Here is a 21,298-nt window from a genome sequence, read left to right as displayed (position 1 = left end):
TACTAGAAAGTATGTTTTATTGCGAAATACTGACCCACTAAAACAAAGCCTTTTACGACTTAAAAGGCAACCAAATACAATGTTAGAAAACTTTAGGAGTTACCTCTGACGTAACTACAAGCGAGAAAGACAAGACAACTTTACTTCTCTTCACTTTTTCAAAATCAAGCAGGGGAAAAGTAAAGTAGTAAATACACCTCATGACAATAACTCGTTCTTGGATAAGTAAACTACAAAAGTCAGTTTGCTTTTATTCGCTACCAGAGCTTACTTTACCGAACACAATAGGGGAAATCTTAATTAAACTTCATTAGCTACTCGGTTAAGATTCAATTTGAAACGTTAAAGGTTAAGAACCGAAGTATACGTTTCACGTTATAAAAAATTTAAAAAGCTTTACCTAGATCAAGTCTAACCTTGGTCATAACCTAAGATCGGTAATTACGTTCACTCAAAGGAATATTTGCTGAGAAATTTACGACAAATCATAGAAAAAGCTGTTTTGACCAAACGAATGCGTAGTTCTGAGCCTAAATGCTCTTTATCTATAAACGTTTCTTGAGATCTGACAGTTTTTTCTTTTTTTTTCCTTTTCAAGTACTCTTCATCAAGCAATGCCCCCTTAGCGTAATAATCCGAATAAGCAACTTGTTTGATCGTAAGATCTACCACTAGTATTACATTCAGTAGACTAAACGCTAACGTTTGCCTTCTATGAAGTCAATAGAGTACACACGGAATATGCTCCCCCTCAGTGTATAGTGTCTGTGATAACGAAGACAATGTTATAATGATACCGACGAGGGAGAAGGGGTGTGAAATAAATAACCCTTCTAAACCACTCAAGAGTACATCATAAAAAGACCAATATTATACATCGATGCAACACTAAAACTCTATTAGCTATTTACACAATACGGTTCCCATTACCATCAATATACAACTGCTACCCTGGCAACGAAAAATGTTACCGTGATGATGCAAATTAAATATCTCTAATTCTGCTACTGGCTGCCAACCTACAGAGTTGCAAGGCAACATGACTTCTCTTTAGAATCCAAGGGCGCTTTCTAATTCACAGAAATGATCGGTTAGACCATCCTGTTGGTGTTATCAGTTTTGTTGCTTCATCGTGGAATATTCTCACGAAACACGAGAGACTTTCGATTGTACACGTTAATACAAAAAATATTCTACAATCACTTTGGTATTAGAAGCACACGAGAAAGCGCATGTTTCAAGTAGGTTTTACGCTTTGGGTGTTCGAGAATCATTTACGTCGCAAGCAAGAGTTGTTTAGCCAGAACTTCTCTATGGAAATGCCCTAATTCTGTGACCGCAAGGCAAAAGTGAATGACTATGTATTAATTTGCCAATTATGTATCTCTATTCTGCTAAAATTGCAAAATATCCTCATATTATAATTATCAATATAATCTGATATAAACTCTCTATAAAATCATTTCTATTTTGAGCTCACTTCTCTCATAATTAGATCGGAAGAAAGATTAAAAATTTTCTCCGAGTATTATTTTAAGCACTTGGCAGTTTGTTTTCGAAGGAAACTGAAGTCAATCACCGGCTAAAACGAAAAATAATGCGACGAAACTTCAAAAGCGTCATCTATAGTTTCAGCATTCCTAATTTTTCAGTTAAGTCTACAATATGCTGAATAAATCTTTTTTTATCCCTATAAACACAATTCTACATAATCAAAGGCTCGGAGAGGATTTTCTTACAAGAGGTCCTGCGCAAGTATGGTACTGGTGGCTAGGGGCGTGGAGGTTGCTTGTAAAAAGTTATCACAAAATGCCAAATTTACGTCATAAAAAAGGTAGGAAACGACTAGACCCCAGGACTCCTACTTAGCCCTTGATTTAAGTAACAACGCCAGCTCCCCTCGGCTCCCTCTCGTGGCACTGTCTTCGCTCACCTAATTCTATCAGAAAATGTTATTGTAGAGAAAGTTATACCAGCGAAAGTTCACCCCAGTTGTTGTAAATGAAATCTCACAACGGTATCTAGTCAACGAAGAGCTACCACCTGATTCAACTCCGATAGACTGGATGTAGTGGTGAGAAATTAGTTTTTGTAAATACAAGACGACGTCGTCATGCAGGACGTGGGACGGGGAGAAAAGACACCGTGTACGCACGTTTGTCATCCCGGTACGAAACTCGCGCTGGTGTGTGTTTCTCTTGTAAATACCGCCGCTAATTATATACACTGCTAAGCGGAAGAAATTTAGTTGAGTGACGATAGTAAACGTGGTTAACTTAATGTCTGCTTAAAAGAAATTACGTAATAAAATACCATATATGCAGGCAGCCAATAACCAGCTACATAAAGAGTAAAACAACCATTATATCAATAACTAATTTAAAACCTCGTTAAGAAGCACATTGCTAAATTACACCGAGCAACAATGCATATACAATTTCACAATTACCTGAAAGCTTTCATAACAATAAATACCGGGTTTCTTAACATAAAATAAATCAAAAACAACAGGAAAGACCTTAAGAATCAAAGAATTTATCACTCATTAGTATATACCACACGAGTGAATAGTGCTTTTCGCGCGCGCTGATTGGCTGTTTCGGAAGTGGTTAGCGAGTGCTATTCACTTCCGTGCAGCCAATGATACAAACGAATCGCAAGTCAAGAGTCTAATTTCCGACCATTTTTCGTTATATTGACAGAAATACACTTATTGTTAGGTTTCTGTGTGGTATATACTAAAGCAATTATACACCCCAGTGTCAGTGAAAGTGCTGGATATTTACCTCCACTTCGGTGAATAACTGTTAAATATGGAATCGTAAAATATTTTGAACGAAGCTCTATACAAGGGGATTACTACCCGTAAATTAATATCGACGATTCTTCAAAATGATACCAGAATGGTTGAGAAATTATGAAACAGTGAAAGAAAGCTTTAAGATACGAATAAACAAATACACATTGACCTCGATGCCCGTCTACATCAGAACAAAAAGTTTGGAGGCTTGTTGATGTCCTCGGCTTCCACTGAAGGCTCGGTTTTCCTTGTGTTTTTTTTCCATTCTGACATAAAATGACAAATAGATACAGTTATGTCAAAAATGCAGTATGTGAGAGATTCAGTGATTAAACGTTAGATTTTGCCATGAAACAAACAAGAAGATAAGCTTGAAAAATAATACTGAAGGGAAGAGAAGAAGGGGAAGTGAGAGAAATAGGAGGTAAGGGAGGAGAGGAAAGTAGGAAGAAAAAGAGATTGGGTAGAAGGTATTGGGGTAGACGGAGACAAAGAGAGTGAAAGGAAAGGAAAAGGAAAAAAAGAAAGAAGTGAGAATTAGAGAGAATACAAGTGAAGGAAGGAAGAGTACAGGGTAACAGCAAAAGAAGATAAAGGGAGAAAGAGAGAAACGGAAGACGAAGGGAAGGTGTGTAAGGGGAAAGAGGAAAACAGGAGAAAGAGGGAGAGAGAGAGAGAGGGAGACGGAGGAAGTAGGACATGAAAGAAAGCTAAATGAAGGAGGGAGGAAAACAGAAGGTTAGGAGAAAAGGAAGAAGAGAATGGTAGAACAAAGCGTGGGCGAGGGTAAGAATATGACAAGATAAAGGGAAAGGCAGATAGAAAGAGAGAGAAGGAAAAGAGAAGGGAGGGAAGAAGATAGTGAGGTAGGAAAAAGGAGAGGAAGGAGAGTGAAAGGGAGAAATCGGAGAAAAGGAAGGAAGAAGGAGAAGGTTTAGGAAGGAAGAGAGAATATTACTGGTGGAAGGAGGAAAACATGGACAGAAAAAAGGGAAGGATGAAAACAAAAATGCGACACACAAACAATAAAAGGGAAATGAAAGAAGAGGAGGGAAGGAAAGAAGGAAAGACACCAGAGGGAGAGAGTGCGAAGTGTGAATAATGGTGGCTTTACGAGAGAGGGACAGCAGATTAAATCGATGAAGGTCAGAGTAAGAGAAGGATGGATGGAAAGGGAGGAAGGAATAAGGAAAAAATTAAATTGGAGGAATGAAAAAGAAACAAAGAAAGAAATCTCACATACCGCTGCCAGATAATGAACATGCTAAGAATGGTAATGGGAATTTTTTTATATGCATTATACGATTTTTTTTATCAAATTCACTAACTTACCCCTCAGCACAACTACCATGCCCGCTTCACGCTCGCTTGTCGTTGTATGGCCTGTTAGAAATACCATTTGTTGTTTTTACTTCCGAAGCGCGCAAATTTCGTTCCCACATGAGAAGATCGTCATTGCTTCGTATCCATTCGGAATCATTGATCGCCATGCGCTGTGGGAAGTTAGTTTTCCTCTTCAGCTTCGTATACTTACACTGAAAAGTGAAAACCACGACTGCTCATCGATATGCTTTTGTATGTCAACTTTTTCCTTTGGGTATTTGTTAATACCGGTTTACGGTCGTTTCGATACAAAAACGTTTCGCTACAAGTCGTTTCGATACAAACGGAATTTAATTTGATGCATCAACAAAGTCGATTCGAAGCAAGTGATTGAAGTTGAATCGAAACGACTCTCTACGTGTTATTAATCGACTTTATCGGTGTATCGAGTCGACCTGTATCGAAACGACTTTGTATTTGAACGACTAGTCTCCTTATCGCTTAGCCTCTATACTTTAGAAGTACTGCTAGTTTCGACAATGCACTGTATTTACTTGTGAGTGAAGGTTACTGTTTGCGAGTCAACATGGGCAGTGGGAGTCCTCACGGAACAAAGTAGCTGGTCAACAACGAACGAAAATTAAACCAACGACTTGTCTGAGCAATTGCCAGGTACGTAATATTTTACAACTGATGGAGACTTAACCAATACCCTAGGTTTTTTAAATGTCATTCCCTGGACGCAAAATTGTTGGTGTAAATTTACTGCGTGGAACTGCTAGTCGAAAAAAAAAAACTAAAAAGGGTTGCGAAAACAGAGGAAATAACCACCATCTAACTTGATTGATAAACAACTTCCTGTCACCGTTACCAGTAGATGTGAGAGGTGTGCAGTTAATAGAACATAGAAGCTGCTCAGGGGGTTCGAGGGGTCGAACGATTTTAAAGATCAAAACAAGAGAAGTTAGAGATTTATCTTCAAAGTAAATACAATGACAACAGGAAATGAGTTAAAATTACATGAAATAAATCAAATAAAGCCAACTCACGCAGAAACAGATACAAGCGATGAAGAATATGAGTATCAAAGCTACGGTGGCCACCACAATTATAAATATACCCTTGGGTGTGATGAAATGGATGACCTTATCCCAGATTTGTGTTCCTTTTGTTGAACTTGTTGGAGTCGTTTTAGGCGCTGAAGAATAAGAAACAAACTCAATGACAATATGTCAGTAACATGTCATAAAGGTAGCTACCAGAGGTGCATTTTAAACAATGAACTGAAAATTTAACAATTAGTATAGACCACACAAGTGAATTGATCTTTCCGCGCGCGCGCTGATTGGCTAGTTTAGAAGTGAATAGTAGGTAATATTTACCGCCGGTCAGCCGATGAGGCAAAATGGCGCGTCAAGAGTTTCATTTCCGATTATTTTTCGGTATATTGGAAGAAATAGATTTATTTTTCGGTATCTGTATCTCAATTATTCACCTCCACTTCGGTGAATAATTGATAACAATTCCATAAGCGCACGTTGGATCAGAGACGGTAAGTAGCCAACGAAGTGCGTGGCGCCGAGTTGGCTTTGACCACTCTTGTATCCAACAAGTGCGAATAGCATAATTGTTAATTATTAAATTTTATCAAATCCTGAATGTTTGGATATTCGGAGCTTTTTCAGCTCCGCAACAGTTGGCGCAATGCATTTCCATATAAGGAGACTCGGAATATGAGCTGATAACCGGAGCTTGCTGAACCAATCAGAATGCTAGAAATGTATCGTTGTTACTGTTGTTTTCAAAACGTGGCTTCCGCCTAGGAAACCTGGGATGCTCTTCTTTCGAAAAGCCTTCATTAAAACAAGGTTGTTCGAGTCGTCATAAGTCAAACGTTATTGCCCTGTGGCACTGGGGTTCTGCTGCACTGCATGGTTATGTACATTTGTCCTCCGGATGGCACAACATTTAACAAAAAGTACATTTTCAAACTGTAATGGCAAGGTGGAGATTAATACAAAGGTGCATCGTTGATTGAGAAATAATTCGAGCATAGAAAACAAATCAGACTAAATCGTCTCGCCATGTTTTAGAATCGCTGTGTTATGCGATAGCTTAAGCTCATTTTCTGTCAAATCTCTTTGCATGCGCAAAACATTGTGACCTTATGCGCTGTGATTTATTTGAGCGCGGTTGTATCCGCCCCCTTTAAAAGTCAGATCTAACCATGAAGTTAATTTGTATCATCTAGTAATCACTAAAGACTAACGCCACATGATTATGTTTTCGAGAATCCGACATGTAAAAAAATACTTGAATAAAACGATTACATATGAGAGGAAAATACAATCAATATGTTTAACCCTTTCACTCCCATGATCTCTTTAGAAATTCTCCTTACTGTCTGCCAAACAATTCCTATGATTTCGGTTCGGAGAATTTGGTATTGGATAATTTAATATTCCCCTTGCTGATATTTTTCTTTCTTCTCATCACTAGTCTGCTTGACATTACTTTGATATTTTAAGGAGAAATTCTGTCTTGGTCACTCATGGGATCGAATGAGAGAGTTAAAGGCCAAAATTCCATCTTACCTGCTGTTGTTATGCTCGAGGATGTAACAAGTTTGGTAGATTCTATGAAAAGGATTTGTTGATGAAAATAAGTTAGTATGAAATTTCCCTAATATCACTGAGGACGAAGAGGGCTGGGAGAGAGGAGGAGGCTGTGTCCCACACCGAGAATTGTCGATACCTCAACACAATTTGAAGTCATTGAAAGTTTTATAAATGACCTTTGATCACCCTCAGAAGATGAGATATTTGGCTAGCATGGGATACGGTATTGCTGCCGCGTGGGACGTCATCCAGGATAGCGAACAAGAAGTTGTAATGGGAATGTCTTTTGATTTACAAAAGAGAGTGGAAATTTGTACTAATGAACGAAATATTAAACAGTAGCGAACAAGAGGCACTTTCCCTGAACTTTCTCTCAAGCATTATTTTGAGAACTAACATCTATAAACCGAGCTCGATAAACTGCAGTTGTTAGAATTAGACTATTTTGCAACTGAGAGGGGAAATAACTTACAAAGTGGCATTACCCACTCTTCTACGACCAAAGATCAATCACACAACAAACCTAAGAGGGAACTTTACACCTAGCTTTCGTCTTTACCTGGTACAATTGTAGTTGGCGAAATCGATCTTATATCATTCGTCTTGGCTGACGTAACAGCGACTTCAAAAACATAAGAAAACAGAGCAACCTTAACATGACGAAAGATCTACGATCCGCAAAGGGAAAGGTAGATGAAGGAAAGAGAGGGGAATAGGAAAAAAAGCGAAGAAAAGAAAAAAGCAAGAGAAGAAGAGTGTCTTAACAGTATATATATCTACAAAAGGAATTAAGTGAATTATTCTCATATTTACGCTCAGGTAATGCAAGAGATCGAACAACAACAAAAAAACTTACCAGTATTTGCCACAGTCGTTGGGGTTGCATTTGTCGACAATGCTAAAGATAAGAATAAACTTGTGTGATGATAACTTATTCAGCTATCTTATTTCGTACTCCGTCGGACAGTTATTTAACGGAAAAAGGAACCATATTCATCAAAGTTTTTTTCTTTCAAAATAGAGGTGTACCACATTAAGGTCGTGGAAATTTAGCGATCATGCTGAGCGCGCTTATTGATTAAATGTCGTAAATCCAAAACTAAAATAATTAAAACGGCCTGTCAGATGAAACATTAATATCACGAGGATCCAATAATAATTAAAAGTGACTGATGAAAGTAAACGACTAAATGCGCGGGAAAACGCGGGTGGCAAAGTTTTGGAATGTTTTAGATTTGCATCTGATTGGTTGAGATGATGGCAAGACATTTTCCTTTACCAGTCAACAGTTTCAACAGCATATAGATCTACAAAAGGAATTTTTAAAATCGCTTAAAAGTGAATTATTCTAATAGTTTAGCTCAGGTAATGCAAGAGATCGAACAACAAGAAGGGAAAAATCATACCGGTACTTGCCGCAAACGTTGTGATTGCACTTGTCACTATTACTAAAGATAAGAATAAACTTGTGTGATGATTACTTATTAAGAATTTCATCGCCTAAAATAGCAAAACATACACTGTTTAGCTATCTTATTTTCGTACTAGAATAGTTGTTTAGCGAAAAAAGGAGACGCACCATAAAAGTTTTTTTTTCTTTCGAAATAGAGGTGTGCCACAGGTATATGGCGTGGTAATTTAGCGACTATGCTGAGAGCGTGTATTGATTGAGTGTCGTAAATCCAAAACTTAAATAATTAAAACGGCCAGTCAAATGAAAGATTTACATCACGAAGATCCGATAGTAATTAAAAGCGACTGATGAACGTAAACAACTAAATGCGCGGGAAAACGCGGGTGGCAAAGCTGTGGAATATTTTAGATTTGCATCTGATTGGTTGAGATGACGGCAAGATATTTTCCCCCACAAGTCAACAGTTTCAACAACACAGAGATCTACAAGGGAATTTTTAAATTTGGTTTTCAGTGGATTATTCTCATAGTCTAACTCAGTTAATGCGAGAGGTCGAAGAACAACAAGACAAAAACTTACCAGTACTCGCTGTAGTCGATGCATTTGCACTTGTCGCTAATGTTAAAGATAAGAATAAACTTGTGTGATGATTACTTATAAGAATTTTATTACCTAAAATAGCAACAAATGCGCAGAAGTTACCTATCTTAATTTTGTACTAGAATAGTTGTTTAGCGAAAAAGGGGACATATTAATCAAAGTTTTTTTCTTTCAAAATAGAGGTGTACCACAAGTATATGTCGTGGTAATTTAGCGATTATGCTGAGAGCGCGTATTGATTGAAAGTCGTAAATCCAAAACTTAAATAATTGAAAGATTTACGTCACAAAGATCCAATAATAATTAAAAGCGACTGATGAACGTAAACAACTAAATGCGCGGGAAAACGCGGGTGGCAAAGCTGTGGAATATTTTAGATTTGCATCTGATTGGTTGAGATGATGGCAAGACATTTTCCCCCACAAGTCAACAGTTTCAACAACACAGAGATCTACAAAGGAATTTTTAAATTTAGTTTACAGTGAATTATTCTCATAGTCTAACTTAGTTAATGCGAGAGGTCGAACAACAACAGGAAAAAAACTTACCAGTACTCGCTGTAGTCGGTGAACTTGCATTTATCGCTAATATTAAAGATAAGAATAAACTTGTGTGATGATTACTTATTTAGAATTTTATTACATAAAAATAGCAACAAATACGCAGTTTACCTATCATAATTTTGTACTAGAATGGTTGTTTAGCGAAAAAGGAGACATGTTAATCAGTTTTTTTCTTTTAAAATAGAGGTGTACCACATGTGTAGGTCGTGGTAATTTAGCACCTATACCGAGAGCGCATATTGATTGTCATAAATCCAAAACTTATATCAAAACAGCCCATCAGATGAAAGATTTACATCACGAAGAATCAATAACAATTAAAAGGGGCTGATGAACGTAAACGACTAAATGTGCGGATTCCCCCTCCCTGTATAATTTCCTTTCCATCATTTTCGAACTTTGTTCAACTAATGATGAAAGCGCATGCTTCCATCAACTTTCAGGAATCTCTCCTTGGGTGAGTCTTCTTAGTTCGGAAAGAGTAACACAGGTTTTAAAGATGTCACGAGAACCCATCTTCATTTTTTCCAGAGGTTAAATGTGGTGATTTCACGAGATGCCGGTTTTTCTACAAAACTGTCTGAACCTATTGTCATGTAATCTGACCGCCCGTGGTGAAGACGAACTCAGAATTAATGTCACATGAATAATTTTAAGAAGCCTCAATCATGTGATATCCATTTATATAAGCAAAGGCCACTCAGTTACCCTCTTTAAATATTTTTGATGCGAGTTATGTGAACTGGCTCTAATCTACCAAGTCTCAGCTAACTTGTAAACCCCACGTGAAAAATAATATTGATATATTGCAAGGTTGCCGCACACGTTCATGGGGCCTTTTCTCGCCAAAACACAAGAGAAATAGAGGCCAAATGAAAGTTTCAATTTGTTTATCTAGCTCCCGTGGAAAAAAAAAAAAAACAAAAAACGTGTGTTTTTTTACAGACGGATTATTCTTCTTTCAAACAAATAAATCGCAGTGGGCTGGCCGTGATAACATTTGGGGATATGAAAGTTCTAAAGCAATCAAAGGCCCGACCCTCAACGAGATGTCTGAGAACATGGAGAGAGTTAAACGCTTTTTAAGCCAATAAACCATGGTATTGCATCTTAATATCTGATGTACAGATGAAGAGTCTTCGTTTGTGTTTGTGTCACAAAAAATAAATAATGGTTTACAGTTTAGTTACTTAATCATTAATTAGAAAAGGGAGCATATATGAAAAAAAGATGTTTTAAAATAAAGTGATACAGGAAATAAGTTATTGTAAAAGCATAAAAATTCTTAATTTTACATATCGGACCCCTTTATTGTGTTACTTCCGGGATAAAAATATAGTATTCAAATCGATTTAGTATGGTCATTCGACTGGAACCATACAAAACGTGTAGCTATTTCGAAACTTAGACGTTCAATGCTCGAGGCATATCAAATCAACCCCAGAAAGAAATCATTTAAATGTTTTTATGACTGAATGTACACCAATCTAGCGGATAGAGAATTTTTATTTTCACAGCAAAAGGCCACTTACTTGTAGTTGTACCAATTACAGCGGACAAACAGTGCATAACGAATACAAAGACAATGAGAATAGACGGTTGAGTTCGAAGCATCGCTGAATTCAGTGCTTTCACAAACTGCTCCTCGATTCTAAAGGAATAAAAAACTGTTCAAGTTAGTGCGAGAACGTGCCAGTCGAGATTATTGTATTATCAAGAGGAAAATATGGCGATAAGGTGATTACTCTTCGCTTAACATCGCAAAGAAGCGACGTTTCTAGACAACAACAATACGCTTGGGAACTTAACTCATCGACAAAACCTCGATTGTAAACTAGACTGCATTCAGCAAGAGCTTAGAACAGAATATTAATAATTCAGTGCTTACCTTTCGCTAATTCCAAGCACCAGCAAAATGGCCGCTCGCAAGACTTTCGTCACAAACCACTGTAGGCTTTTGCGAGAAAAAATTTATGGCTGATATTAAATGAAATTTAATCCGCAAGTCGTCACAAAACAGCAACACAGGAAATGAACGGTCCAATAACAGCTGTTGGTAAAGGTAACGCAGTTAGCAGTCGTGGGGAGATCCGCATAAATCTGCGAGAACGAGCGTGTTTACCTGAGCAATAACTTTCACGTTGACGCAAAAGGCATTTGCCTATATAAACAGTTCAAAGACAATTAGGCGAGCTTACGCATATTGATGTTTTACATACAAAAGCTATGTCCCTCAAGAGACTGCATTATGTTATGCTTAAAAACTGCATTTCTTCAAAGTTTGATCGCAATCCTGACTCGCCCGGATCGATTCAATTTTATATTTTCAGATTATTTTAGTTGCTCACATGCATTATTCGAAATGTTTTTTTTTTTTTGGCACGTCCATGCGCTTTTATTGGCTGTCCGAAATGCTATTATTAGTAATGTGTTTGTTTACATCGAAAATTCAAAGATAAGCTCTATATTATATCATTCTCTCACCGGTATAAATATAACGGAGCCAAATGAACTGATCACGTACAAGGAAAGAGGAAACCGATATAGTAGACGCCGTGCACAATACACCATTTCTAAAAAAAAACAGAAGGTCAGATAAACCTCTCATGGGTATGAGTGTGTGGAAGGAAATGGATAAAACGAGAAGATAAAAAACTTCTTATGATCTCCGAGTGTTTTATCTGTTGCTTAATTTTACGGTTTTATATTATTTTTTAATATCTAAACTGAAAAAGCAAAACACTAGTGAATGAATACGTAACTGTTTTGAAGAGAAACTTATAATCCAACAATCATATAATTATTTATTTCTTCATTCATTCAGTTTTATATTTATTTATCAAATCATTTTCTTCATACACCGACTTTTCAGTTTACTAATTCAGTTATTTTTTTGTTTATCTGTTCAATTATCGGTGAATTAATTCGGGAGGAAACTTCCAGAATCGAGGAAGTTGAAGGCGTGGAGTGTTAAGAAAACGAGGAATGGGAAAAAGAAACCAGGACACCCGGAATGAGGTAATAATGCGTTGAAGCATGTACTGACCAGAATTAAAACCTATATTAGGGACCTTAACGCATCGCCAAGGAAGAATTCGATTAAAAAATGAATTTCTGCCTTTAATTAGAATTTCAGAAATGGTTGCATTTGTTTACCGTTTCATACGGCGCCACACCTCAACTTCAGCATAACGTATAAAAGAAGCGTTGAGTTCCAAATGGAAGTTAAAATAATTTGCTGTCACGGTTCCGGTTCACAGACGACACAAATTGTGGTGATTTCACGTTGTTGTTTTGCATGGGACGGCTAAAAATGTACAAAGTTTTAAAACGCACGTGCTGAGCTATTGTTCTGCCAATTAGATCTTTGGTTTTTACATGTCCTAGTTGCTGTCGCCGTCGTGGTTTGCTTAAGGTACCTATTGGGAATTCCGGGGATCAGCCAGGAATTTGAATTGTTGAACTCTCGCCAAATCTCTGACAAGAATTCCATGGAGTGAGGATACCCATAGAACCTAGGCTCCCAGTGTTAAAGTCCTTGATAGGTGAGCGTGCGTGCGTAATAGCAACCGCCAAATAAAGAACGAAACTAAAAGCTCGCGAAATGTAAAGGTGCAGTTTTATTTATCAATGCACTTGTCAGATGAATTGGTTCCGCCAAATCTCGTGCAGCGAGGAAAATCTAAAATGCTCCAGCAATATAGGAAAACTGTTCATTTTAATCAATCTCTATAAACTCATCATCATCATCATATATTTCAACCCTACAAAATGCAATTTATGCTATATTATGTTACACGTGCAGCGTTCAAGCAAAATCGATCTGAACCCCCACCCACGTTCTAATGCAGCTAACAACCATTTGAATCACTGTGCTGTCAAGTTCCTGCATGAAGGTAAGCTCTTTACAGTGGCTTGACATACACCTTAAAAATTTTTTACATCACGCTTTCGAAAAGTAACTACCACAAACCAAGAATAATCGTTTCATGTTCCGCTCTATTTCTACTTGAAGTTGACTAAAGCCGTTTGGCCAAATGCTCAAACGCAAGTACCAAGACCTGAAGACTTCCAACTCTTAGTCTCCCAAAGCACCATTGGCACCGTAGGTCTAAAAAAGAAAAGGTTTGCAAGGTTTTTTCATATACAATAATATATAGCTCATTTGAAAACCTTACAGGATACATAAAATGATAATTCCCTTGTTGAATTCGAGGAACTTAATTAGTAAAGAAATATCAATAGGTTATTAGGGATAAATAAAAGTAGTTGAACCAAAGTGCAAACGTGGAGCACAATATTCGATTAAGTCCTATTGTTGTTGATTAAAGTTTTCTTCACTATTCAGGTATCAGTTTGGACAGTTATCTCCAAAAAGGCAGTTTACCACTATTTCATCACATAAACTAATGGATTCCATGTTTCCGTGAAACTGTTCAATAATAAATCTCAGATGACGTCAAACTGCGGTAAAAACAGAATAGTGGCACACGAGGTGCGGTTACATGTGTCACTTCTATTCTTATATCACATCTCGACGTGTTTTGAGATGTATCACCGATGAACGGACACAAAGAAACGTATGATCTACTTGTTATAAATAATAGAGAGCTCAAGAGCTCTCAGGAACGATATTATCTATGCGTTTTTCCTCCACTTCATAAGAAGGAACTAAATGAATAAAAATGCTTGTTTAAATTAGTTTATTACATCATATATAATAGATGCTCTAAGTAAATAGGCGACTCCATCTTGACTCGTGTTTCGCTTGCTTGGTAAAGAGAAATGGAAACAACTGCTACACACAACCCCCTCCCCCCCTCCCCCCTCTCCCCAAAAAGATCGTAGGTAATACTTACAGGATTTGTATGCGATCCGATCACCCGTCTATCTATGGCAGATTTTTGACCTTGATAGCCTCGGTTTTTATTATATTCTCCTACGGATACTCTGTCGTAAGTATGCACATGTCCAACTTCCCCACTGGATATGAAATACATGTCACTGTCTCCAAGGATGGATCTTCTGTATTTGACCTGTAGTTCATGGAAAACAACATTGAGATTCTAGTCATTGTGGCTACAGATTCTGTTTCAAGAAAAATCTGTCTTTTATTTCCCGCTCTCGCGTTTTTGGACACCAGTTTGAGCTTTTGGAAATTAGGAAAGCGAGTTTTATTAACGCTGCTTTGCTGGTTTTGGCCCTATGGGCCTTTTCAAGGCGCGATCGCATTCAAACTTTCCCACTTCAGTGTGCATGCATTAACAAATAAAAACTTTCCCACTTCACCTCAAACTTTCCCACTTCACCTCAAACTTTCCCACTTCACCTCAAACTTTCCCACTTCAGTGCGCATGCGTTAACAAATAATATTCAGGCATTAGGTGATTTAAACGCTGTATTATAAAACGACCTCAAAGCAATTCCCTTTGTAATTGATTTCAGCCTATCAGATGCAAGACTGAAACCAATCATTCGCCTTTTCTAGCGCTTGGGGCTGATTGCATGTATTTTCTTGGAGCTTCTTTATTCCCATTACTCGTTTAGAGTACTTTAATTGTGGTTTTACGACACTCACAAAAGATACTTACACAGAAGTAGATCATAGTTATAAGGAAAACAAGCGACAGACATCCCAGTAGAATCATGATAACCAAGGCCCATTCTGGTAGTTTTTCCACAGTTTCCGTTGTTGCCTCCTCTTTGACATCAATATTCTTTACTTTGTATGCTAATTTTCCATTTTCGCTTGCCTCCTGTAAAGTTTTTTTTAAATCATTCCCATCGACCGCGGAATCTTTGGCTAGAATGACAATGTAATTGCAAACTACACTTCCTTTCTTTATGAAGACAATCCTGACACCAACAAAGCCATCGAGGTTTTTGAAACCGTTTTCCAAGGTTCTCGTTAGGTTCTTCACCAATGACTTGTACTCCAGACTATTTTGATCGTTATATTCCTCAATAAAATCCAAATTAAACGTCACTACCATGTTGATCAGTTTAGTTCCTTGGGGTGGAAGAGTTGGGCGTGGCTTTACATCAGAGGTACTCAGCGGGATAATTGGAGACGATGGTGTAGCGTTAACTCCAACCGAATTGGTTGCGTTTTTCATAGACATTGTCACGGAAATCTCGAGATGCTGTGTTGTAATGGTAATCAATCCCCCGTAAGACGACTTACCACCTACTGAGGAGCTCTTGACAAGGGTAGACTGGTCATTGGAGGATTGTACTATTGCAGAAGATGATACTACGATTTCCTCTGACGATTGACCTGGAATTGCAAGAGACAAAAAAAAGGAACAAATTGATTGATTTATTGATTAATCGAGAGACACAATAACTTACTTAAGTTTACAGACCAGCTGACCGTCTCAAAGACCCGTTCAACGATTCACAGACTGACTTATTATCTGCTGTTTGACTAAAAGGCATCACGAGTGGTTGATTACTCGTCAGTTGACCAACAGATTAAGAAAGTGACTTCAGAAGTGAGTAAATAAACTATAAAAAAATCGATTTTAAATCATTTAATTACTCAGTCAATAAATCGATCATTCAATCAATTTTTTTTTCATTTGATCACAACTATATTAACTTATCATAAACGTGTTGTTCATCATCTCCTATCAATACATACGAAAAAAATAAGTCATTTTACTATCTTAACACGATTTAATAAATTAGTTTCTCAACAAAGGCCTTATGTCTAGCGTATTCGTCTTTTTATAAAATTAATTTACCTGATGCCGATAGCATGGACACTGAAGGCATCTGATTTGATGCAACTCGAGCAGTCGTGGAGGATGAAACTTTTGTCATCCCCATGAAGCCTGTGCTGGAGGAAGGAATGGGGCTGTCATAACGTGATGACATTTTGGAGAAAACCGAAGAACGAGCGCTGGAAGAGGTTCTAGAAACATTTACAGAGTTAAGGCCACTATTCACAAACTGAGAAAGAGTCGAGGTGGAAGAGGTTACTGAGCTGTCCACACCCTTCGTTGGTGAAACCGTTGGTGATTTTGTCATTGATCGGGAGATAGTGGTTTGTGATTGGTGCATATTAGAATCGTTCAAGACGGCTGAGGCACTTCTCTGACTCACAGAGGGAGATAAAGTCTCAACAACAGAGGCGGTGTTTATGGATGTGACAGTAGCTGATAGATTCACTGATGTGGAAAACACAACTTGTGCCCAAGTAGAATCCAAATTAATGGATTTCCTAACAGAAGTAGAGACATTAGCTGTGGCGTGTTCGGCTGTTGCTGATGCTCTGTGTGACTGGGAAGCCTTCACGCTGGCTGAGGTAACCGAGTTTGAGCCGGCCATGCTGGTCTCACTAGCTTTCAAGGTCGTTGTCCCTGTTGTTGTATTAACACTGATTTTCGAGAAGGTCTGTAAGCTGGTGTTGCTTGAGCTTGCTTGATTTACTGTAATAGAGACTTACATTAGAAGCTATTGAAAGGATTGCGCTACTTACAAACGAAAATTTCTCAGGTAGTTGTGATAACCGAATGGGGAACAAGGATCTTAGTGCACAGCTATAATATTCAACAGTACTGTAAATTTGTTTCTTGTCATTTTTCCTAGAAGATTTTATGTTTTTTTTCCCGTTTCGTAGAAATTCCTCCAAAGAAGAAATGGGGGATGTTTTCATCTTTGTCTTTCATGTTTGTTTGTTTGTTTGTAGTTAGAACTTAGCTTTTCATAAGCCGTCAGTATTGGGCTGTCTACTGTCGCTTTTGTGAGCATCGGTCAGAACTTGTTAATACTGATTTATAATGATGAAGGTTGGTGATATAGAAATAACCAAAAGAAGCAAATGTTCGAGTACATGCCGTAAAGAATGACTTGAACATTTATAATTACCTACTCGATTGTTTTTTTTTTTTTTGAAAAATGAGTTACCAGAACGATCAGTCTTGAAAATTTCCCGTATAACAATGTCATGATAGTTTTATGTTCACTGCTCTCAATAACTAAAATCAGACCACTGCTGAATGCCAGGAGCTTTCTAAGGCTGTCTGATTCACTGCATATGGCAATTAAAAACCCGCTCAAGTCTCAGGTGCAAGCACTTTCCATTTTATTAGTTTTTCTTCCGAAACGTCTGACAGAAATTCACAGAAGTTGGTATACAGGTTGTTTGTATAGGGACACCATATTGACGCCATATTGGATCCTTCTGAGGAGCGCAAGTGAAAATACGGCTGTCTCCAATTGATGCAAATTACTGGCGCCTAATTTTGCCCTGAAAGAGATTAATTATACTCTGCAAAAAGATAGAAATTCACATAGACATCTTTATCATGCTTTAATTGCTCAGGGACAAATACCACACCAGAAAATAATAGCCGTGTTCTTCTGAAACGTGATTCCTTATTCGCTGTCATTTTTAAGTAGCTTCGGAGCTCTTACAACTTTGAAACGTCACATCTTATTACCCTGAAAATCCATGGTGACAAGGTCATTTGCCTCTTGAAAGTATTAAAGACCTTTTAAAATAGTCTGCGAATTCAGATTTTGTTTCCCGCTTGTGTAATTACGTGACACTTTCACCTGTTTTTTTTGGTTTTCAATGTTTGTCAGATTGTTTTGACCAATCATAGCCCAGAAAAAAGACCTACACCTTAAGGCTGTTTCCATTAATTCGACGGCAATGGCAGAAAATTGATTGATGCTCTAAATGTTTTGGCGTCAAATGCATGCAAGGGTACTATTACGAGACTAAAGTCTCTGAGATTCTGCATAAAAATTTTTAACACTTCCAATAAGTTCCCCAAACTATTTACGTATAAATAATGCCCTTAGCACCTTGACGCTCTTTAAATCCTGCCACCCCTCAAAAAAGACGTATTTTTTTCCTCAAATCAAGCAAATCTGCATAATTAGTTAAATTTTATGACGTCACATTTCATCCGAGAAACATTCGTAATCACAAAATGTATTTATACATTTACGACAATTTTTGCAATCTAGCCAGTGGATAAAAAGCGTTTGCAGCTGTAGAAGCATTTGTGTTTGCCGGTCAAACCTAAATTAAAAAATTTTTTCTTTTTGGTGCAAAAGTTTGCTTTTAGGTTTTCAATCTGACACTTTAGACATAAGACAAGTGTCAGTTACATTTTAACAGAAAATCTAAGATGCAAATTATGCTGAAAAAAATTCCATTTTCCGAATTTAATTGCTCTGTTTTAAAACAGGCTTTCTTTTCAAATTGAATGCACCAAAAACTTTTTTATCCGACTTTTCCTTTACACTACCCTAAACAAAAAGTAAAACTGAAAAAAGTTCAACAAAGGATAATCAGTTGCAATTGTTTTACTTCTGGTCAACAACAGCCATTATTTCGTAAATATTCGAAATATATTTTCTGATGCAAAGTGTTTCTTACACTTAAGCCTACTAAAAAGAAATCTCTCAAAGAATTCTCGTTTTATTGATACAGATTTTCTCGTTGAGAATGTTAGAAAAGGCATATGTGTGCCTTTTTTATTTAAAAGGACTGGATTTAACTTAAAAATTTAAAACAGAAAACAACAAGAAAATTAGCGAGCGATAGTTCTATGTTATAGCCATGCTTAAAATTTTAACCCCCTACAGGTTTATTTTATTTTTTTAAAAAATCCTTGAAAAGCGATGTAATTAAACGACCATCTATTCGCTCCACGGAAATTTCAAAGGCTTTCGAGCAAAAATTTATTCACAAATCACTTCTTAAATAAACGTTTTGCGGGTTTGTTTTAATTTAGTTATTCATATTTTTCACACCCGAACATGTTCTTTATAATGCTGTGCAACTTTAAATTGGACTTTGAACCTCCTTGCCTTGTGTCCTATGAACATCACGAGAATTAAAGCACAGGCTTATGATGTCGAGAAAGATGAATTCACAGTTTAAATTGTGATGCGGTTACGTCGATGGTTCCGTTAACGGTTCCGTCGAATTTCGACGCGAATGAATTCAGTTGCCATAGACTATATCGTCAGCTTACTGAGCCTAATTTAGCAAAGCCTTAAGCTTCGTCGCCTTTCTCCCGTGACTTGAAGGTTAGACTCGCTTAATGAGAACAAAAGCAGGCGAGTTGGGCATCAAGCCCGGTCCGCTCATATCACTTTGCTATTGTGAGGCGTTCTTCGCGACATAACCATTGACGCTCTTTTATGGCAAATGCCACATACAAGCCTTATGCTAATTCACCGACTCAATTTTTTAAATTAATGACCGAAGTAGAAGGGAAAAATTGCAATTCAAAAAATCTGTGCTACCGTTTGCAACGATCAATTGGCAAATTACGAACAGTCTACTTTTCTGAATTTGAACGTCAGAAAAAGAAAAAGACAACGAACGCACGTTTTCGTTTGCCTATCGCGACACTCAAAATTAACTGTTCATTTCCTTCCTCGTGAAAAGCATGTAGTTGTTCTCCGATTTGCTCATAAAACAATTTGATGGCGAATTGACCAGACATAGTTAACCTAGCTTACCTCCAAGCAAAACGGTGACGGCGAGCGTGTAAACCACAACTTTCAGGCAGCTCATTGTGAATGAAAATGAATTTCCTCCGCCTACGAAAGCTGATCGGGATGATGCGGAAACGACGAAGATACGTTTACTGCTTACTGCTTTCTGCTTTCTCTTGGTAGCCTTCTGTGGCACTTTTAGGTTCACTGTAGGAAGCAGACTGATATGGCGATCGATTTCAATGGTCTCAAACCGCAGTTAAGTATCCTTTACCAGTTGCGCGGGAATTGTAGGCGACCGATTTTGTAATGAACCAACTCTCGTGCCCACATGACTCTCTCAAGAGAACTAAAAAAATTCAAATTCTCGTAGTTTTGACCGCATAAAATTTCCATAAAATGAAGGGGTGTAAATGAACTCCGTGGACCCGAAAATTTGAAATGACGCTTTATGTAATGAAACACCAATACCACCAACATTTGACCAAAACTATGTGTATTCCGGCGATTTTATCTTAACAGCTTAGTCTTAATTACTGCACAAATAGAAAAACAAAATATTTCAAAAATTCAATTCCAACGCACCAAAAGATGTTGGCTAATTGTGGAGATGTAACCATCCCTTAACAATCTAACAATGACACTAGTGGAAACTGTTATAGTTTAATCTATCAAAATCGAGAAACTTGTTAAGCTTTGGACGTTTTTAGAGGCTTTTAGCCGCTGCAGGTTGTGGTTTTTATGATACTTCGATATCTGAAATGTAACTGTAAACAAAAAATACAATACCATGCCAGGTGTCAGTATTTTGTAAACATGGCGCCGCAAAATTTTATTGCTTGTAGATAAAAAATTGCTGTCTTTTCTACGAAGTCAAATTAATTTGAGACTGCGCCCACGCATTAAATACCTCACGTACGAAAAAAGATTCTTCCAATCTTACATCTCCTCACTTAATAAAGGAGACGATTTTCAAGGCAATTTGTAATTTTTAAATGGTCTTTGGAGTGAAGATTTTAGATATATGAAAATTCACATATTTGCACTGCGGTGGAAAGATGAAATTAGAAGATCCTCGCAGCTAAGAACACTACTGAAACTAGTAGTTGTAAGTAGGACCTGAAAAAAATTTTCAGGCCCGTACGGGATTTGAACCCATGACCTCTGCGATACCGGTGCAGCGCTCTACCAATTGAGCTAACAAGCCAACTGGGAGCTGGTCAATGAATTGGGTACAAATAAACATCCGAGTGAATGAAGATTTTAGATATATGAAAATTCACATATTTGCACTGCGGTGGAAAGATGAAATTAGAAGATCCTCGCAGCTAAGAACACTACTGAAACTAGTAGTTGTAAGTAGGACCTGAAAAAAATTTTTTCAGGCCCGTACGGGATTTGAACCCATGACCTCTGCGATACCGGTGCAGCGCTCTACCAATTGAGCTAACAAGCCAACTGGGAGCTGGTCAATGAATTGGGTATTGAATTGGAATTGGCACCGGTATCGCAG

General features: G+C 37.6%; 2 protein-coding genes and 1 long non-coding RNA gene across 6 annotated transcripts; 1 reads left to right on the top strand and 2 right to left on the bottom strand.

Annotated features, from left to right (window-relative positions):
• Positions 1-11,688, bottom strand: LOC113674699 (uncharacterized). 3 transcript variants are annotated; one of them, XM_089184574.1, is made up of 12 exons: positions 11,441-11,688; positions 11,207-11,368; positions 10,851-10,969; positions 9,304-9,339; positions 8,735-8,770; positions 8,148-8,189; positions 7,598-7,639; positions 7,301-7,363; positions 6,718-6,759; positions 5,173-5,321; positions 4,133-4,335; positions 1-3,066 (listed from the first exon to the last, which is right to left on the bottom strand). In XM_089184574.1, the coding sequence occupies exons 3-11, from the start codon at positions 10,930-10,932 to the stop codon at positions 4,159-4,161; spliced, it is 669 nt and encodes a 222-aa protein (XP_089040700.1). In that variant the 5' UTR covers positions 10,933-10,969; positions 11,207-11,368; positions 11,441-11,688; the 3' UTR covers positions 1-3,066; positions 4,133-4,158. The 3 variants fall into 3 exon arrangements, with proteins under 3 accessions (XP_089040700.1, XP_089040701.1, XP_089040699.1); XM_089184575.1 differs by having other exon boundaries at positions 11,538-11,653; XM_089184573.1 differs by having other exon boundaries at positions 11,207-11,646.
• A 124-nt stretch (positions 11,689-11,812) lies between these two features.
• LOC149038649 (uncharacterized) lies at positions 11,813-14,019 on the top strand. Of its 2 annotated transcripts, XR_016180345.1 has the most exons (3): positions 12,171-12,336; positions 13,334-13,443; positions 13,667-14,019. It is a non-coding gene; the product is annotated as an uncharacterized LOC149038649 (long non-coding RNA). The 2 variants fall into 2 exon arrangements; XR_016180346.1 differs by lacking the exons at positions 13,334-13,443; positions 13,667-14,019 and adding an exon at positions 13,124-13,263 and having other exon boundaries at positions 11,813-12,336.
• Positions 12,919-20,277, bottom strand: LOC113674698 (uncharacterized). Its single transcript, XM_089184572.1, has 5 exons — positions 19,810-20,277; positions 16,065-16,751; positions 14,910-15,595; positions 14,178-14,354; positions 12,919-13,429 (listed from the first exon to the last, which is right to left on the bottom strand). Exons 1-5 carry the CDS (start codon positions 19,862-19,864, stop codon positions 13,397-13,399), a joined length of 1,638 nt encoding a protein of 545 aa, XP_089040698.1. The 5' UTR covers positions 19,865-20,277; the 3' UTR covers positions 12,919-13,396.
• Between the last annotated feature and the right edge of the window lie 1,021 nt (positions 20,278-21,298).

Source organism: Pocillopora damicornis, chromosome 10, assembly GCF_964200805.1.
Source record: "Pocillopora damicornis chromosome 10, jaPocDami1.2, whole genome shotgun sequence".
NCBI classification, from domain to species: Eukaryota; Metazoa; Cnidaria; class Anthozoa; order Scleractinia; family Pocilloporidae; genus Pocillopora; species Pocillopora damicornis.
This window is presented reverse-complemented; position numbering and strand designations above follow the sequence as displayed.

Excerpts from the sequence above, each read along its gene's own strand:
- LOC113674698 (XM_089184572.1), bottom strand. The coding sequence starts at position 19,864 with ATGAGCTGCCTGAAAGTTGTGGTTTACACGCTCGCCGTCACCGTTTTG. Across the intron at positions 16,752-19,809 it reads CGTCACCGTTTTGCTTGGAG|TAAATCAAGCAAGCTCAAGC; the intron begins GTAAGCTAGGTT and ends TCTCTATTACAG. Across the intron at positions 15,596-16,064 it reads GTCCATGCTATCGGCATCAG|GTCAATCGTCAGAGGAAATC; the intron begins GTAAATTAATTT and ends TTGCAATTCCAG.
- LOC113674699 (XM_089184574.1), bottom strand. The coding sequence starts at position 10,932 with ATGCTTCGAACTCAACCGTCTATTCTCATTGTCTTTGTATTCGTTATG. Across the intron at positions 9,340-10,850 it reads TGTAATTGGTACAACTACAA|CGATAAATGCAAGTTCACCG; the intron begins GTAAGTGGCCTT and ends CTTTAATATTAG. Across the intron at positions 8,771-9,303 it reads ACCGACTACAGCGAGTACTG|CGACAAGTGCAAATGCATCG; the intron begins GTAAGTTTTTTT and ends CTTTAACATTAG.